Below are 20,876 nucleotides of genomic sequence, written 5' to 3'. Positions count from 1 at the left end.
TTCAAAAAAGTGATTCAGAAGACTCAGATTCCAAATGTGAAGTTTTAGGAACACCTTTTCAATTTATTTCATGTATATATATTTTTATTATATATGAAGAATATGATTTTTTAAATGTATTTATATAAGTGAAAAGAAAGTACTTACATATGTAAAAAACTCCTCATGAAATATAAAACAAAAATTATAAATAATAAAAAGCATAGGCAGAGATCATCATAGTGGTACGTAAAGTAAAAGTACATTTTACAATCAGTGGCACAGACTTAATGAAACAGTATCACATGGAAAGCTGAGAAATTTGACTTTTAAAGAGCCTTTCTCTCCTCAAAGATTACTGAGAACCAATGCTCTATTTCTATTTCTGAATCCTTAGTTTATCATTTTTATTTTCTTTAATCCAGTATTTTATATTTTATATTTTATATTAAATATATATGTATTAGCATAATGTTATATGTGTGTGTGTATGTGCATGTGTATACATATATACACATGTGACATGGTCAGATTTTCACTGCAATGTGTATATAATAGAAAGTTCAGTAGTTACCACCTCTATAGGCACTTCAGTGGTCCACAGGATACACTTTGTATGAAAAGTATATTCAGCATTTCCCCACTTGGTGGCACCAAAAAAATTAAAATATCCACATAAATATTTGTCTTTAAAGGTTTCCTTTTTTTATTTGAAAAGTAGCAGATTCTTTTCAATTTAAGCTGAAAACAATAGTCAAGCTATATGTTGTCTGATATTCTTCTAAAATTGAGCGCCCAATTATTGGGTTATCCCTTAAAGACACAGAATAGATATAATCTTGGTAAAATTTAAATAATCAACTAGTTTCTAAACTAAACAATAACGTATAGGTAAGAAAAATCACACTCTACTGACACATTACAAAAACTTCTCTGGTCTCAAAACTAACAGTTACAGGGTCTGTAACAGACATGACTTTACCTTTAATAATTAATTCTTCGCACTCAGGGTCAAAATAGTCTAAATATTAACTTCCCACTTTGGGTATTTTAATTAAAATTAAATCTCCTCTATTTCCCATGGATATGTACTATACCCTCTTTCCATGCTCCACCAATGTGAAAAGCTCAATTCTCAAGCTTTTCCATAACAAGTTGGAAGAAAGCTTTATATCTGTAAGCAAATATGATAATACTATTAACCACCTCTGTATAATAAAACCATCTATCTATAAACAGGTTAATTTTCAACTCTCAAGTTTTAAATAAAGATGGAGTATTAATGGCCTATTTTTACAGACAGAGAAGCTATGGTTCAGATAACAGATTTTACATAAAGACTTTCACTCGGGACTAGCGCTCAGCTACAACCACCATGCTACCCCCTTAAACAGGGTCTCTTCAATACACACTAGATAGTAAGACTGGCCAGACTGGTATGGTAGCAAAACATTCTTCCACTGAGCTCTGAGCACATTTTGTGCTATTTATTTATTTATTTATTTATTTATTTCCAACCTTTATTTATTTTTGGGACAGAGAGAGACAGAGCATAAATGGGGGAGGGGCAGAGAGAGAGGGAGACACAGAATCGGAAACAGGCTCCAGGCTCTGAGCCATCAGCTCAGAGCCTGACGCGGGGCTCGAACCCACGGACCGCGAGATCGAGATCGTGACCTGGCTGAAGTCGGACGCTTAACCGACTGCGCCACCCAGGCGCCCCCATTTTGTGCTATTTAAATGATGTTTGTCTCTCCATCCCCCCCCCCACCAAGCAACGACCACAGAACTTTGAATACCTCTTTGACTTACTCATCTTTACATAAACCACATTCTCACTGATCATGACCCAACTGCTATTAGCATCTGGTTGACTTTCACTGCAAGATGTAGAAAAGAGGAGTACACTACAGTTTAAATCACACTAAAGTGTGAACATTCAACAGTGTGAGCTACTAGTGACCACTGAGGGGCCAACAAATTCCAAGACTCTGTAAACTGCTTAAATTCTCAAAATCTTATCAAACATCATTCCCACTTTAGGAATCAATAAATTTAGATAGTAGAGTAGTTCAAGGGACCCACAGACAGTATCCACATTTACGACTCTTCACCAAAGATCGTATTTTATTGCTTATTCTACTTAAAGAAAAAACGTAAGTCCTAGGTAGTTTAATCTTACTATGCTGTTACATTGGACCCTCCCCCTTGGGCTTAGGACTTAAGGGATCCCTCTCTACCAATTCAGCATACCATCTATGTCTTTTAGGTTCCCAGCATAGGCCATATTATATCAATGTCCTCAGCCCAGCCTTCTGCACTCTAGAAAAATAAAGTTCTTCTAAGGATATCGTAACTTAGTCAGTATGATTATTTTATTTGGTTTAGTTGATTGCTTAAATGACAATTTTTGCAGCTTCAGCTAGACTAATATAAAATATTACTTCAAAATATTTACTTTACAATAATATTGTTCCTAGAGGAAAGCTCTCTTTTAAAGAATTTTAATAACTTCACACATTTTTTCCACTCCCACACTCATCATTGCCACAGCTTATGAAATTCAGATCCACCAGAGCAATGGTGTTAAAATGTTAGATCCTATTACTTCTCCATTTAAAACTTTTCAATGGCTTCTAATCTCAAAACAAAATTCAAAATCCTAACCATGGTCTAAAAGGCTCTACATAACATGGCTTCTGGCCATTTCTCATCTAAACTTCAGTCATCCTTCCCCTTGTTAACTGAGTTACAGCCACACTGGCTTTGCCTCACTGCTATTATCTGAACACAGCATACACGTATCTGCCTCAGGATTTTTGCACTTAACTCCTCCTCATGGCTGGTTACTCAGGTCTCTGTTTAAATATTAGAGAAGGCACTCCTGACTTTTACAGCAGAACCAGCCTCCAGTATAGTCTATCCCATTATACTGCCTTATTTTTCTTCATAGCATCTACCATTTGACTATTGGAAGACAATCCTCCCTGGAGAATGCACTAAAATGTTAAAGAGGAATATATAATTGAATACATGACTAAGGTATTACTTTATGAAGTAATTTTTTTTAATTTTAACTCAATCATCAACATTACACTTACTGTGTAAGTTATAGCTGCCAACATTCCAATCAAGGTCAGAGAACTGATAGAAAATGACAATGCAGCTAAACCATCTGCAAAGGAATAAGAACTCTGTTAAAAGTGTACATATATACTATTCAAACATTCATATTCAAAAAATCAATATAAAAATATAAAAACTGCATTTCTTAATACATTCTGAAGGAATAAACTCAATGTGTATTACCTCATCTTTGAAGTGTCAACTCCATGTGGAGACAAGAGTTTTTAAAGAGCTATTCACAAACTGATTTGCAGAAGATCTTTCGGACTAAGATTTTCTTTCTTTCACTTCTTAAAATTAAACAGAAAAACTACTGTCTAATTGAGCTTAAAAAGAAAGCGGCAAAATATTACATGCTCAAAAGGTGGCAAAAAAAACCATCCTAGGCTTTCTCAATGGCAGACCTTGAAAAAAATAACATTACCCAGGAAAGCCAGTGACCTTGATTTTTTCTTCCTCTCCCTTCCATCTTGATACTCTTGGTTTCTTTGTTCTTAATTTTCAATTAAGTTTTCAACATAGAGTCTAAAACTAAAATCTTAGAGAGTTTATTTCACCCTTTAATTTGAAAGGAGCTGGCCTGCCCATGTGACAGGGGGGAAAAAAGCAAACACAAAAAAATAAATTCAAACAAAGCACCAATATAGAATTCTATGTTAACAAGTTAGACTTAGGAAATTATTTAAGGGAAGGCCAATAAGTCAGAGGCAGGAGTAACACTTTTAAATTATTATACCAGATTATACAATAAAATACAATGCAAATTTGAATATTCTTAAATGTTAGTAATACTAATTTTTCCAGTTGTAATGCAGGTCCTATCAAAACTGTTTCATTTTCTTTTCTTTTTTTTTTTCATTTTTTTAAATGTTTATTTTTTGAGAAAGAGAGAGAGAGAGAGAGAGAGAGAGAGAGAGAGCAGGGGAGGGACAGAGAGAGAGAGAGATACAAAATCCAAAGCAGGATCAGGCTCTGAGCTGTCAGCTCAGAGCCCGACCTGGGGCTCAAACCCACGAGCTGTGAGATCATGACCTGAACTGAAGTCAGATGCATAACCAACTGAGCCACCTAGGCACCCCGAAACTGTTTTGAACTAGTTAAAATGCAAGTCCTGTGGAACCAAATATAATTTTAATTTAATGTATATTAATCTTTTCATGAATAACAATAAAATTAGAATCATCTATCTTCTTAAAACTCATGTCTTGCTTTTATATACCACATGAACAAAGCATATTATTAACTAATTCACAAACCATGCAAGGCTAAATTTTAAGCCTTAATCTCATAAAGCTAAAACATCATATTTTATGGACTCAAAAACATTTGATGCTATTACTTTCTTGGTCTTACTAGAATTATCAACGGAAAGTGTTCATAAAACAAGGAGAGATCTGGTATTTTGCTGACAGCAATTTTAAAGTACTATCACTTATAAAACACACCTGGGTGGCTCAGTCAGTTAAGCATCTGACTTCAGCTCAGGTTACAATCACATGATTCCTGAGTTTGAGCCCCGCATGGGCTCTGTGCCTACATCTCAGAGCTTGGAGCCTGTTTCAGATCCTGTGTCTCCCTCTCTCTCTGCCTGTCCCTGGCTTGTTCTCTCTCTCTTTCTCTCTCTCTCTCAAAATTAAATAATAAACGTTAAAAAAATTAAAGAAAAAATAAAATGCATCCTAATATTAGAAATATAAAAATGTGGGAAACTATGCATCTTACAATTGATAAAATGGAGTATTATGTTAACATGGTTGACCAGTCAAAAAAATTAATATTACTAATTTTGGTAAGTAAAATGTACTCTAGGATATGGTAAAAGAAATAATGTTAAGACTAAAGAGCATGAGATTACAGAAATTAGAATAATGCTACCTATATAATTACTGATTCAAGTTATACTAATACTCAAAGACTAGCATAACTTATGAAATGATGTTTAAGGCAGAGGAGTAATTACTCAAGAGACCTGAAGGAGTTAACTATAAGAAAAGAAGCAATTTATTCCTCAGTAATAGGATCAGGTGCATAAATCCTGACAATTTAGTATTAGTAGATGCCAGGATTGCTATCCTAGTTCTTGCTAGTATCAGCAAGATATTAATGGAACACAATTTATAAGATGAAATCTTAAGTGGAAAGCAAGAAAATTAAGAAGTTGTATAGCAAGGACTCTAAGATTTAATTTAATCATCATTTATTATTGTATCTGGGTAAGGAAAAAGAAATGTTGATAAAGAATGTACAGTACCTATTAAAAATAAATAGAAAAGCAATAAGAATTTTTCAGGTTTGTAAAATAGATATTCTAGGTTTCTTCGAAAATAAAGTTATTACTATGTTCAAATGCACATGAAATTGAGTAGTAAGTACACATTTATATCAGTTTCTAATACCCATTGTATCTTTTCAATGAGTGAGCATCTTTCTTAACCTAACCTGAACCTGCCTATTTTTTTCCTTCTAAAACCCTAAATCACATAAGGAAAACTTCTGAAAAAGCAATTCTAAATGTTTTGGTAAGGTACATTTATAATAAAATGTTATTTCATTCATATAAAACCTCTGTAATTTATATTCTATATAAAAAAATTACTGGGGCACCTGGGTGGCTCAGTCGATTAAGCATCCTACTCTTGATACTGGTTCAGGTCATGATCTCACGGTTCGTGAGATCAAATCCTGTGTCTAGGGGGTGGGCAGCATGGAGCCTACTTGGGATTCTCTCTCTCCCTCTTTCTCTGCCCCTCCCACACTCTCACTCACATGCGCGCACTATGTCACTCTGATAAATAAATAAACATTTAAAAAATTAATCATGATCAAACAGCAATATAAGGTTCTCTCATTGGCTAAAAGTTAGAAATAAAAAACAATATATCAAGCACATTTCTTTAACATTGTCTATATAATCCCAGGTGAATTAATGAATACATAGAAATTATAAGACCTTCACTGCTAAAATTCTTTGAAGATCATATTTTTGTTTCAACTTGGTAACTGTATGAAGAGACTAACTACACAATAGCTAGAAGTAAGTCTTAACATCACACAGTTCCCAATTTTTCTAGCACACTTTTAACCACAAGTCAAAAGAGCTGTAAAGTTAAATTCTTAACACTATAAAGACAGACTACTCAGAAAAGTCCCAAGAGGTACAAAATATGTATTATGAGTGTGTTTTTAAAAAGAATACTTACGACTACTTCCAAGTTCTTCAAACAAGAATTTCACTTTTTCCCACTCTGTAGAATTTTTGTTATTTGGAACATTCAGAGGAACAAAAGCACTACAAAAAAGAAAATAATTCTGCTTAATGGTTTTAAAGATAAAAATTTGAATAAAAGGAAATGGTCTAAAATTCAATTTCTAGTAATTAAAAAAAAATTTTTTAATGTTTATTTATTTTTGAGAGACAGAGACAGAGTGTGAGCAGGGGAGGGGCAGAGAGAGAGAGAGACACAGAATCCGAAGCAGGCCCCAGGCCCTGAGCTGTCAGCACAGAGCCCGACACAGGGCTTGAACTCACAAGCTGTGAGATCATGACCTGAGCCAAAGTTGGCTGCCCAACCAACTGAGCCACCCAGGTGCCCGTCTAGTGATTTTTTTATACAAAGATTAACCTCCCCCACCACCACACACACATTAACAAACCAAATCTGCACCATGTACAGAGGGGTGTGGTAAGTTTCTTACATATGTATTTACTACATTATAAATTTCTTTTAGTTTTATTACTGTATTCAGTATAATTAGTTTTCTTTGTAGTCCTGTGTATTTTATTTTTTGCATTTAAAATATTTTGAGAAGAGGGCACCTAGGTGGCTCAAGTTGGTTAAGCATCTGACTCCTGATTTCGCCTCAGGTCATGATCTCAAGGTCATAAGATCATGCCCCTCTCTCCATTGGGGCTCCATGCTGGGCATGGGGCCTGCTTGAGTTTCTATCTCTCCCTCTCCTTCTGTCTCTCCCTGGCTTGAAGGCGCTCTCTCCTGCTCTCTCAAAGTAAAGATAAGATAATTTTGAAAAGGAGACATGGGCTAAAAACCAAAAAGGCCATAATACAAAAAAGGTCAAGAATTTGTCTTAAATCAGAAGAACAGAATATATATAATGATTTCAACATATTTATATAAATAGAACAGAAATATATCAAAATAAATGGTAAATATCATGTTGTGAAGCTAGGGCAATTTCTACTCTCAGCATTTTTTTTTATGTCATACAAGATTCTAACCAATACATATAATTAAAGTAGTTTCTATTTATTTTTCAATCCACAGTTGAAAGGGCATCATGGAAGTAACAGTGAGCTAGCTTCCTAGGACTTACTCTAGATGCTTAAACTGGGAGAAAATGGAAGACAGAGATGAAATAAACAAGAGAAAGAAAAGAGAAGGGAAGAGAAGGAAGAAGGTTGACAGTCACTTTAGTGCCTAACTCAGAAACAAGATTAAGGTAAAAGGCTGGGTATCCCTTAAATTGTACATGTAGAGAATCAAACAGGAATGTAAGAAATGACTCTAACACTACCTCCTTTCTAACCTAATTTAATTGTAAGCAAAGCACAAAGATCTATCCTCTTCTGTAAAGACGAAATACTAAATGAGTTCAACGATATATACAGTAAGGTATTCACTCTGATAATGTGTGCAAGTAAAACAAAGCAATCATTCTACTTTTCTGTTTTAAACCTTTACCCCTTGTTACTACTGATACTTTTTATTCTTATAAAAAGGTGAATGATCAGAGCATGTCAGGAGGTTATTTAAATTTTTAACTATTTGCACTAATGTCCATTTACTACACTCAATCTTGGAGACTTATTTCACACCACTTTCAGAAAGAAAAGTGACAAAATTAGAGCAATAAATGTAAAAAGTTCATTATTTGTTGCCCTGGCCATAAAATCAAAAAACAAATAAAAGTAGTCAAGTAGAATCAAAACATAAAAAATAAACCTCTTGCAAATTATACTTCTATGATGATATTAACTTACTTATTTGCATTTCAATAAAAGTATAAAGCAAGGAAGAAAAAACTATCTATATAGTATCTATTTTATTTGGACAGAGTTTTTTCCATATATATATATTTATTATATTTTAAAAAGTTTATTTTGAATTTGTAAGTTGGCAGTGACCAATTCTGTGAGTAGGAGGAAAAACTTCTGTGTTGCACAAAATATCACCTATAGTACTTAAACAGAAATATGTATTACAAATATCTAAAACTAGTATTCATACTTAGAATATTTTTTATGTATGTCAGTTTTAGGTAAACAAAGGTTCTACCCAAAAGTAGAAGAAAATTAACTCTTAGTTGTTGATGACACTTACATATTCAAACTCCTGAGCTGGGTTCTTTAGCAGTTCAAATATTTAACAAAGAAACTTTCTAAAGTTTCTTTAGAAAACCAAAAAAAAAAAAAAAATTTAAAGTTCAAATGGCCCAAACTACTGTCAGGATGACTTCAGGAAAAATACTGATTGTGAAGAGATCCAGTAGAGTTAACATTTTAGCACTGATTTTTAGGTAGGAACTATAGGGAGTAACGAAAGCACAAACCCCAAACAGGTTCTCCTCAGTTAGGGGAATCTTGCCATCAGGACTGTATAATCTAAGAAACATTTGCAAAATACTTTCACATAAACTAAGATAAACATCTATAAGCAGAATTCAAGAGTTACAACTAAATTCATCTATATATCCTGGACAATAATATCCAAAACATTTAACAACCAATATGGCAAAGACATGAACCAGTCAACAGAGACACTGGCCTTAATTCTGGAAGACACTGCTGAACCAGGCTTTACCCTTTAAATGGGCCTAGGGTGGGGTAAGAAGACTCAAGAAGGCAGAGCAGCAGCTGACTCATATGGAAGCGTTTCAACCTCTTAACCACCAGAAGGGGCAAACTAGTGTTCACCAGCCAAATGTCAGCCTATAGACAAAGATCTATGAAGAGAAAGGAGCTTCTCCTAACAGATGCAATGGCAACTAAAACTAAAGTCAGATGTGTCTGGAATATAAATACATCAATTTTGATGAGGAGGCAGCATTTAATAAGGTTATCAGCCATTTTCTAAATGATGATGACACTAAAATAACCAACGAGTATAATGAGATTTGTGTGGTAGAAAGTACAGATATTTTCTTAATCTCAGTCTCTCCCCCCCCCAAAAAAAAAAAAAAAATGCATACAGAGAATTTCAGCTTCCAAAGACACACCATACTAGATCAAGATGAGAACTGCGGCCTCATAAGGTTATAAATTTCTCTTACACTCTTAAAATAGTAAAACTGAAAAACTGCTTAGTAAAAATATTTTATACCCAATTTGACTCACTGTATTAGTTTAATACAGATTATCACTTAAAGGAAGAGACAATGGAAAGGCTAATGAATTTCAGTAGATATGAAACTGAAATGATAAACTCAGTAGAATAGAAAGTAACATTTTTCACATCTTACACTCAATCACCAAGTCATATTTATCTTGCAAATATTTTATCAGTTTCTTCCAGTCTGTTCTCTTTGTAACTACTCTAGTTTAGACCCTCATCTGTCAGCTGAACTATTACAATAATTACCTAACTGGTCTTCCTGTCATTTATATTTCAATTCTCCAACCCAATTCCCAAATGCCCCTTTCAAATGCATCCTTCATGGTGTTGCAACTCTTAAAATAAATTCATATATAATTACTTTCATGCATTCACAAACATAAATGTATATACATCTTCACTGTCTTTCAACTGATCAGCAGGATAAAACTGGAAATTTCTTAAACATTGTATATAAAACCCAGAGTTCACCTACCTGGCTAATGCCATAGCCTGTCACCCACACAAATACCTGAAACGTCACAACATACTTTTTTTCAGTACTGTGAGAGTTTAAATTCACATTGTATGTTTTAGGTCATTCTTCAAATACTCCATGCTAACTACAGCCTCTCAGTTACCACAATGTTATGAACTCAACTGGTCCCCCTAAAATTCATATGTTAAAGCCCTAATCACCAATTTAATGGCATTTGGATATTGAACCTTTAGGGAGGCAATTAAGGTTAAATGAGGTCCTACAGGTAAGGCTGTAATCCAGCAGGATTGGTGTCCTTATAAGAAGAGGAAGAGACACTAGAGAGCTCTCTCTCCCCCTGCTAGCACAGAGTAAAGACCATGTGAGGACACAGTGAAAAGGTAGCTATCTACAAGTCAGGTATCCTCACCAAAAACCAAATGTGCTGACACCTTGATCATGGACTTTTAGCCTTCACAACTCCAGAACTGTGAGAAAATAAATGTTCACTGGGTAAGCTACCCAGTCTGTGCTATTTTGTTACCACAGCCCAAGTAGACAGTTATAGATTTTGATACCATAAAGTGGATTCCTACTGTAACAAATACCTAAAAATGTGGCTGTCTCTTTGAAATTCAGTAATGGGCAAAAGCTGGAAGAGTTTTAAGGTGCACGTCAGAAAAAGCCTAGGCTGCCCTGAAGGTGTGAAAAAAGAATAAAAGAAAAAAAAAAAAAAGTCCCAAATGGAGTCACTTGTGCTGAATCCCACCAATATTAATACCTAACCTAATTGCAGTTGCAGCCTCTCCCAGGAGTGGAATTTTTTTTTTTTTAATTTTCTTATTTTATTTTTGAGGGGAGGGGGGCTTGAGCAGGAGAGGGGCAGAGAGACGGAGAAACAGAAGCAGGCCCCAGGCTCCAAGCTGTCAGCAAAGGGCCCAACACGGGACTCAAACCCAGGAGCCCAGATATCATGACCCCAGCGAAGTCAGACCCCCCAACTGACTGAGCCACCCAGGGGCCCCTAGAAGTGGAATTTTAAACTAATCAATCTGAAATTTCCTAGTCAGTACTAGTAAGGTAATCTGCCTGATAAAATCCCCTGCCTTCCCCTCAGGGAAGGCGACCTTCCCTGAAACAATTCACTCTTTGAATTTCCTTATCTCACCAACTTCTCCCTCTAGAAGCCTTCCATTTTGCATTAACTCCTTAGAGCTCCTTTCTATTTGCTAGATGGATGCTGTCCAATTCATGAATTGCTGAATAAAGCCAACTAGATCTTCAAATTTACCCAGTGGAATTTTGTATTTTAACAAAGAGACTATTGATAAAAAATATGGATGCTAAACACAATTCTAGGAACAACTGAAAAAAGACATAGATCATCTCATGAATACAATGTTGGTAGAAATATGGCTGCTAAAGGTCATCCAGGTAAAATCTTAGCTAGAAATGAAGAGCATATTATTGGAAACTAAAAGAAAGAAGATAACATGTTATACAGTGACAAGGACTTTTGGGCTGAATTGTCTTGTGGTTCTATGAAAAGCAGAACTTTTAAGAGATGAAATTGGGTACTTAGCTGAGGAGGATTCTAAGCAAAGTGTTGATTGAAGGAGTAGGCTGGTTTCTCCTTACGGTTTACAGAAAACTGAGAGAGGAAACAGGTAAGGTAAAGGAACTGTTAAGCAAAAAGGAACTGGCCCAAAAGTATTGTAAAAAATAATGAAGCCTGTTCTAAGATGGTGGCTGAACAGGCTGATAAGGAGATTAATAAGGGTGGAAACCACAGATTTAATCAGCCATCTCACCAGAAGCCAGGAACAATGGTGGGATGATACTAGCAGAAACACTGTCAATTTGACATAAAGGGAACACAGATGGGACAAAATAAGGAAGGTTATGAGATTTGGGGGATTCACAGGACAGGATAACAGAATTATTTAGCTGAGAACGTGCTTTATCCTTCAAGAAAAAGTATCCAAAAGCAATTCAGTTATAATGAGGGCTGCCACTCCCACTATAGGCCCAGGGAAAAGGTTGCTTCCTCTTCTGTTTCAATTGCGGCCACAGGGCAACTGCTGCAAGGAGTCAAGGGAGCAGGACCTATGCCCAGAACTAAGAGGACAGGCCCAATACCTAGGGCTATAGTAGTGATTCTACTACCTACCCCTCAATGGGCCTGGACAGTGGAGCATTCAACCAAGGATGATTATTCTTGAGCCTTAAGATTGAATAATTTGCCTTGTTAGGTTTTGGATTTGCATGGGATGCATAACCCTTTCATTCCTTCCAATTTATCCCTTTTAGAATAGAAACGTCCATCCTATGCCTGTCCTACCATTCTACCTTTGAGGCACAAAATTTGTCTGTTTTCACAAGTTCACTGCTAATGAAGAATTTTGACTCCTTTGACTCAGACGGATAAATCATACTTCGGGTCTCACCTATACTGGATTTAGAGGATATTTAGATGAGACTTTAGACCTACAATTGATGCTGAGTTAACACTTTGGGGGCTGCTGGGATGGGATGAATGTATTTCACATGTATGAAGGACATGAATTTTGGGGGGCCAGAGAACAGAATGTTATGGTCTGAATTTGTCCTCACAAAATCCCTATGTTGGAGCTCTAACCCCAAATGTGAAGGGTTTTGGATACAGGGCCTTCAGGAAGGTAATTACTTAAATGAGGTCATAACGGTGGGATCCTAGCCCCATGGAATTGAGTCCTTTAGGAAGAGGAAGAAACACCAGAGAGCACTCTCTCCCCGAGTGACAGCACAGAGGAAAGATCCCGTAGGCCATGATCTGCAAACATCCTGATCACGGATTTCTAGTCTCTAGAACTATGAGAAAATAAATGTCTATTATTTACAGCACTCTGAAAAGACTAATACACTATACATGCTATTCTACTTTTTTATTTAGTCAGCTGATCAATTTCCACTCCTCAAACTTCAATTCAAATATTATTCCCTAGTAGGTCTTTCCTGATTCTTCAATGCAGAATTCCTATTATATGAATAGGAACTTGCTGGGGCACCTGGGTGGCTCAGCTGGTTAAGCATCTGACTTCAGCTCAGGTCATGATCTCACAGTTGGTGAGTTAAAGCCCCACATCTGGCTCTGTGCTGACAGCTCAGAGCCTGGAGCCTGCTTTGGATTCTGTGTCTCCCCCTCTCTCTGCCTCTTCCCTGCTCATACTCTGTCTCTCTCTCTGTGTCTCTCTCTCAAAAATAAATAAAATGTTAGAAAAAAAAAAAAAAGAATAGGAACTTGCTACTCCATCATCAAAACCTGGTACCTATCTCTTATTACAGCACTTAAATGTTATAACTCAAGTTATATATTTATCTCTCTCCCCACTGTGAACCTTGAGGAAATAGACAATGACCCTCCATCTTTATCCCCAAGACTTTGCACACTACCCAACAAAGTGCTCCAAAAATGTTAGTTGCATGAATTAAACCTCAACAATGTTTTTGCCATAAAATTATCTACTGTTTTAAAAGAAAAAAAAAATCACTTAACAAAAATGAGGAGTAGGTCACCATCAAGAAAATTTCAGGAAATTTAGTCAATCACTTAACTTAAATGTATATACCTCATTCAAATATGGTAATGAGAAGAACACTACCTTGGGTAACCAAAACAATTACTAGTCTTTTATTCACAAATTTCAGGCTTGTGAAATACAGGAGTCCACATATGTCCTTTTCTATCAGTGCTCTCAGCTAAAGATCTCAAATATCAATGAGAAAATAGAGGCCAATCAAAGAGGGATACTTTTATTTGCACACAAAACCTAAGAACCTACCTGTACCTCTTTTCATTTTTATCGTTCTTGTAACAATGGAGGAAATATCCTTCCACCTTAATCAAAGCCTTCCACCTGTATGGGTGCTTTTCTATGCCATTCTTTCTCACCTGTTATCCACCATGAGAGCCAAAATTATCAATTCAATTACAAAAGGACCATAGTATTGAGAAAGGCAGGAGGTAGCACAGGGAGTAACACTTAGCAATTCTTCAGCTTATCTTTCATATTTTACAAAGGAAAAAAAAACCTCATTTTCTCATTGGAGCTAGATACTGCTATTGGAAGAGCAGAGACTAAACTCTGACTTTTCTAATGCTTAATCTAGTGGCTTACTCATCATCTCTTCCTGAATGCCTATAAAATGTACCATGAACTAAACTGAGCTTCTGATACTCTCCCATCAAACCTGCTCCTCCTTCAGAAGTGCCTATCTCAGTTGATGACAACTTCACCTTTCTGTGTAGCAAAGAATTTGGCCTTGCCCAAAAAGAGGTGTGAATTTTGCCCATGGCTCCACCAGGTACCCAATTGTCATGCCTCATAGGAGTATCTTTATTTAGGGCAGGAGCTGGCAACACCCAATCTTAAGTCGTGGGCCAGAAAGACCAACCATATGATTTACGGTGGTGGACTCTAGGTCATATGGCATCCATTGACCTAGAGGCTGAGATAACTTTGTGGGCAATCAATCAATCAGACTTGTCTACATAATAGAGTCTCAATAAAAACTCTGAATGTTAAGGCTCATGTGAGTTTCCCTGGTTGGCAATACTCCACGTATACAGTCCTACATCAATGCCAGAAGAGTTACATATCTTGAGGACAATGGAAGCTTCATATCTGGAATCCTCCCAGACTCTATCTTATGCATCTCTTCTTTTGGTTGATTTTAACCTGTATTCACTTCTTATAATAAATGGTAACAATAAACGTAACAGCTATCAGTGATTTATTTAAATCTTTCTAGAGAATTATGAAACCTAAGAATGGTTTTAGGAATTTCCCAAAGTTGCAGTTGGTGTTAAAACTGAGAGAAATGTTCCTAAGACTTTGCAGTTTGGCTAAAAGTAGGTACACCCTCAATCTCTCTTTCTCTCACACCCTACCTATCTATCCTATCAGAATATCCTGCTGGCTCTTTCTCCAATGGCTACCATCATGCCTTGCCATCATGCTTCCTCACAGATCTCTTATTTCTACCCTTAGCCCCATAATGTCAAATCTCAAAACATCATCCAGGGATCCTTTTAAAATGTCAGATTATGTTCCTCAATAACAAAACCTCTCTAACAGCTTCTCATCTCTCCCACAAGAAATGTCAAAGTCCTAACAAAAGCCTATGATATCTTACTAAATTTGGCAGATCTAGTTACCTCTGACCCTATCTTCAGCTACTGCAGCCTTCATTCACTCCACTCCAGCCACACTAGTTTCCTCACTTTGTCTCAAACATGCCAGGGCTCAGGGCTGCCTCAGGGCTTTTCATCTGCTGGAATGCTCTTCCCCCCACAAATATTCATGGCTCTCTCACTTGCTTCAAATGTCTTCTCAAATATTAACTTCTCATCAGTGCCTTCCCTAACATTTCACAACCTCAACACGACCTATTTTTGTATATTTTCTTTCTCTGCCCCTCTAAGCCTCTCTTGAATGTATGCCATGAAGAAAAGGAGTTGTCTTTTCTGTTAAGTGCTGTTTCACCAGCACCTTGCACGGTATCTGCAACATAACTAGTACACAATAATATGTGGGAAAAAAGTGAATGTTACAGTCTTCAAAATGGCTGGTCAAACTGTCACTTCTTGTTATTGGTATATTTGCAAGAAACATTTGCTTAACTTTTAGTATACTGCTTCTAAATAAATAAATGTTGGGGCGCCTGGGTGGCTCAGTTGGTTAAGCATCCAACTTCAGCTTAGGTCATGATCTCACAGTTCCTGAGTTTGAGCCCTGTGTTGGGCTCTGTGCTCACAGCTCAGAGCCTAGAGACTGCTTCAAATTCTGTGTCTTCATCTCTCTCTGCCCCATCCCCATTCATGCTCTGTCTCTGTCTTAAAAGTAAATAAAACAGTGAAAAAAGAAAGAAAAAAAAATTATAAATAAATAAATAAATAAATAAATAAATAAATAAATGTCATCTAGAGATCTGTTAAAAATATCAGAATCGTGCAAAATGTTACTCTAAATGAGGATTGAAGGTAATGTGCCATGGAAACAATGAGTAAATTTAAAAATATACTTCCGGGGGAGCCTGGATGGCTCAGTCAGTTCAGTGTCCGACTCTTGATTTCAGCTCAGGTCATGATCCCAGGGTCATGGGATTGAGCCCTGTGTTGGACTCCTCGCTGAGCGTGGAGCCTGCTTAAGATTCTCTCTCTCTCTCTCTCTCTCTCTCTCTCTCTCTCTCTCTCTCCCTACACTTATCCCCCATTCAAGGTCTCTCTCTCTCTCTCTTTTTTTTTTTTTTTTTATTTAAAAAAAATTTTTTTTTTCAACGTTTATTTATTTTTGGGACAGAGAGAGACAGAGCATGAACGGGGGAGGGGCAGAGAGAGAGGGAGACACAGAATCGGAAACAGGCTCCAGGCTCTGAGCCATCAGCCCAGAGCCCGACGCGGGGCTCGAACTCACGGACCAAGAGATCGTGACCTGGCTGAAGTCGGACGCTTAACCGACTGCGCCACCCAGGCGCCCCTCTCTCTCTCTCTTAAACACACACACACACACACACACACACACACACACACAACACACGCTTCGGATACCTTTTATCTGGGACAGATACTCTGGCTGTTATAAAGATTTGTGGTTTTACTGATGGTTCTCAGTTATGCTCTAAATCAGGAGCTGGCAAACTTCTGACTGCTGGTGTTTGTCAATAAAGTGTTATTAGAACTGAGCCACGTCCTTCTGTTTGCATATTGTCTACAACTACTATAGAGCTACAGTAAAGTTGAGCAGTTGCCACAAAAACCGTATCGACCTCTAACTTAAAAAACTACGCTTTAAGAAAGTGTGCTGGGGCACTAGGGTGGCTCAGTTGGTTAAGCGTCCAACTTTGGTTCAGGTTATGATCTCATGGTTCACGAGTTCGAGCCCCACGTCAGGCTCTGTGCTGACAGCTCAAAGCCTGGAGACTTCTTCAGATTCTGTGTTTCCCTCTTTCGCTGCACGTCTCCAGCTTGCGCTGTCTCTTTCTCTCTCTCAAAAATAAATAAACATTAAAAAAACAAAAGTTTGGGGCATCTGGGTGGCTTAGTCTGTTAAGCATCCGATGTCAGCCCATCATGAACTCATGGTTCATGGGTCTGAGCCCTGCATCAGGCTCTGTGCTGACAGCTCAGAGCCTGGAGCCTGCTCTGCATTTTGTGTCTTCCTCTCTCTCTCTGCCCTTCTCCCGCTCATGCTCTCTCAAAAATAAACATTTAAAAAAAATTTTTTTTCAAGTTTGCTGATCTCTGTTCTGGATAATTTATGTTTCTAGAGAAGAGACTTTCACATTAACTTTCACATTAACATAACTGGCTTTTTTAAAAGGCCAAAAGACACTTAAAAAATATATTCAATACCTAAAATAAATAGAAAAACTACTAAAAAAATGTTCTTTCAATAAGTACTCTTTTTTCATGACACATCAAGGCAGACAAAGAGTACTGGAAATATGCCTTGATTATAAAGCATTTGTGTTCTAAGAACTCAGAACAACAAAGGATTACTGACCAATTTTATTCCCACTACAAATTGCATTTGATAAATGCTACTTTTTATTTATTGAAGTTTCTGAGATCAAATTACAAAAGGGAACTTTTAAAAGCTTATTAGCACCTCACACATTTCCTAACATTAAAAAAAAAAAGAATCAAAACCTATTTTATTTTATTTTTTTTTTTTTTAATTTTTTTTTTCAACGTTTATTTATTTTTGGGACAGAGAGAGACAGAGCATGAACGGGGGAGGAGCAGAGAGAGAGGGAGACACAGAATCGGAAACAGGCTCCAGGCTCTGAGCCATCAGCCCAGAGCCTGACGCGGGGCTCGAACTCACGGACCGCGAGATCGTGACCTGGCTGAAGTCGGACGCTTAACCGACTGCGCCACCCAGGCGCCCCAAAACCTATTTTAATAAGGAGAAATGTCTTCCATTAACAAGGATAAATGTTTTCCAAAAAGAAAATTTTAAATGTATAAAAAAAATTGTAAAACTTTATTGATATTAAAACGTTAAGGAAGAAGATTTAAGAAAGGAACTCACTGACAAACATTAATTCAAAGATTTAGACTGATGCATTGGATTTGAAAAGATACACAGATGGGTTTTCATCAAAGAACTGTTTATAAAAATGGAAAAACTGCAAACATCATAAATGTCCAAGTAGTCGTCACTAGAAGATTAAATAAATTGTATCCTTTAACTTTCATCTTTTTTTTTTTTTAATGTTCATTTATTTATTTTGAGAGACAGAGGGAGAGTGTGAGCAGGGAAAAGGCAGAGAGAGAGAGAGAGAGAGAGAGAGAGAATCCCAAGCAGGCTCTGTACTGTCAGCACAGAGCCCAACACGAGGCTCAAGCTCACAAACCATGAGATCATGACCCAAGCCAAAATCACGATTGGATGCTTAACCAAATGAGCCACCCAGGGGCCCCTAAATAAACTGTATCCTAAAAAGAGAATGCAATACTGTCAAAAATAATGAATCCACACTACTATCCTAAAGACATACCTAAAATATGTCAGCAAGTAGGTTATCAAGAATTACATAAAATGAAATCACATTTCTGTAAAACTATAACATGGAGGGCATATGTATGGGGGGAAGGGCACTCTGCATGTATCTGAGCACATAAAAAAAATGTCTAGGCAGAACAACACAGACAAAAATGGATAATTGTGGTTACTGCTTGGTGATGATATAAAAGGTGGTTTATTCTTTTTCTTATATTTTCTTTATACATTTTTCTGAATGAGTCTTTATTATTTCCATTATATACTATTTCCATTTTCAGGGGGGAAAAAAATCAAGACTTACCCAACTAAAAGAAGAAGTGCACAAATTACAGCAAATCCCAAAGTATACTTGAATGCTGTTTTAATTTGCTAGATGCCAAGGAGAAATAGTATACCATTTAGTAAGACCTTTAAAATATAAAATATTCTTGCTACAGTGTAACAGTACTTTCATATCAAATGTACATTTATATTCAACTGCATAAAATTTCCTTGTTGAAAAAAAGAATCTTAAAATTTAATAAAAAACAATATATATGCCACATCATAAGTATCTCTGCAAACCATACTAGATTTTAAAATCTTTTCAATGATTAGACCTTATGAAAATCAGTACTCAAAAACATAATCAATTCTTCAGTGAGCACCATTAGTAAAATTATCAGAATATTTAATAAAATATTCCCCCAAACAGGAAGCAATCAGAATCTATAATACCTCTCCCCCAATTCATTGAAATGGGTTATAGTAATTGCAATAAATATTTAATATGCATATATGTGTATATACTTTATATATAAAATATGTATTTATATAAAACAAAAATATATAAAACATATATGTAAGTTTATAAGACATCTATCATTATCTTTGTTCAAAGACAAAGAAAAATACAAAGCTGGATATTCTAAATACGAAAAGACAAGTTAACCTCAAAGAAAAGGTTAAATTGGTGTAAAAAAAAAAAATTTTTTTTTGTCTCTCAGCCTAATGAAGTCTCTAAAAATCACTTTTTAAAATTTAAATTCATGCTTCATATAAACGAATTCTTCACAAAGGACTTAAGACAGTCTTTAGGAAAAAAACTAAAGGTTAAGGAGGATCTTAAGATCAACCAAAGAGTTGGGGAAGATGAACTTTAGAACAAGTGAAAAGAGAAAGCATGTATCTCATTCAGTTTTTAACATTAATGTCCTAACCAGCCACTGTACCTTACATATGTTGGGTTTTCAAATAGAGTTACATAGGTATCTGCAAATAATTAATTTTGACTTTCTTTATAAATATTTAAACATCTTATTTTTTCTCTAACAAACTGTACTTTTTACCACTCAGGTAATCAGTTAAAATATTGTTATGTACTTGCTCCTGATCTTAATGCAAATACTTTAAGGTTTTAATAAACCTGATTAAGCATAATTCTGGCTTTTGAGTGAAAACTGCATATATTTTTTTGTGCTTAAATACAAAATATAACCAAGGTATAAAACAAATTCCTGTAACTCAATAAAAAGACAAAAGACATTCCTTTTATGCTGCTTTTTTCCCTTAAATCAGAAAAAAAGTATTCAATTTTAGCAAATACCTTTCAACATACAATTTCTTTGACCTATTAAATTACTATATATTAATAGGTGTGCTGATTCCAAATTACCCATGTAATCTAGAGATGGACACAACTCAGTTATACTATATTAATGTATTTTTAAGATACCTCTGAATTAAATTTGGTAGTATTTCAGTTAAGATTTTTATACCAATATTAAGTGACAATGGTCTGAAATTTGGAACATGCATTTATGTTATATTTATCAGGTTTTTATATGAGTGTTATCCTGGATTAGTAAAAATTGTCTGCAAGTGTTCTTTACGTTCTAGAACAAGGGTCAGCAGACTGTCCTGTGGGCCCCATGTAGCCTGCTTCCTATTTTACTGGATCACATTATGCTCATTAAGTATTGTCTCTGGCTACTTCTACAGTACAAGCGCAAAAGTGAGTAGTTGAGACAGGGACTATATGGCCCACAAAGCCTAAAATGTTTACTCCATGGCCTTTTAGGGAAAAAGTCTGCCAATCCCTGTTCTAGAACTGCTCTAAAGAAGTCACATGTCGCTATTGAGCGCTCGATATATGGCTAGTTCAAACTGAGATGTGCTGTAATGTAAAATACATTTTAAATTTCAAAGACTTAGTGTGAAAAAAGAAACTTAATATCTCATTAATAATGTGTTTTGCCTCTATTTGAAATTATAATACTACTTGGAACCTATTACGTCAAATACAACGTATCATTAAAAATAATTTCAACTGCTCCTTTTTACTTATTTTAATGTCATTATTAGAAAATTTGAAATTTCACACCTGGCTCACATTGTATTTCTATTAGACAACACGACTCTATAATAAATTCAAAC

The 20,876-nt window shown here is 35.9% G+C and overlaps 1 protein-coding gene across 4 annotated transcripts in view; it reads right to left on the bottom strand.

Annotated features, from left to right (window-relative positions):
- LMBRD1 (LMBR1 domain containing 1) overlaps nt 1-20,876 on the bottom strand; it is a 110,489-nt gene that overhangs the window by 61,657 nt on the left and 27,956 nt on the right. For 3 of the 4 annotated variants that reach the window (XM_047102165.1, XM_047102167.1, XM_047102166.1), the window contains 3 exons: nt 18,763-18,830; nt 6,306-6,394; nt 3,081-3,154 (listed from right to left, as the gene is read on the bottom strand). In XM_047102165.1, the coding sequence (XP_046958121.1) occupies nt 3,081-3,154; nt 6,306-6,394; nt 18,763-18,830 (231 nt within the window). The remainder of the gene's footprint in view (nt 1-3,080; nt 3,155-6,305; nt 6,395-18,762; nt 18,831-20,876) is intronic. The other variant, XM_047102168.1, reaches the window with a different exon arrangement.

Source organism: Lynx rufus, unplaced genomic scaffold (assembly GCF_022079265.1).
Source record: "Lynx rufus isolate CCGP_SWC_20201006 ecotype Redwood Valley unplaced genomic scaffold, mLynRuf1.p SCAF_6, whole genome shotgun sequence".
Classification (NCBI taxonomy): domain Eukaryota; kingdom Metazoa; phylum Chordata; class Mammalia; order Carnivora; family Felidae; genus Lynx; species Lynx rufus.
Note: the sequence above shows the minus strand (reverse complement) of the source record. Positions and strands in the feature narration are given on the sequence as shown.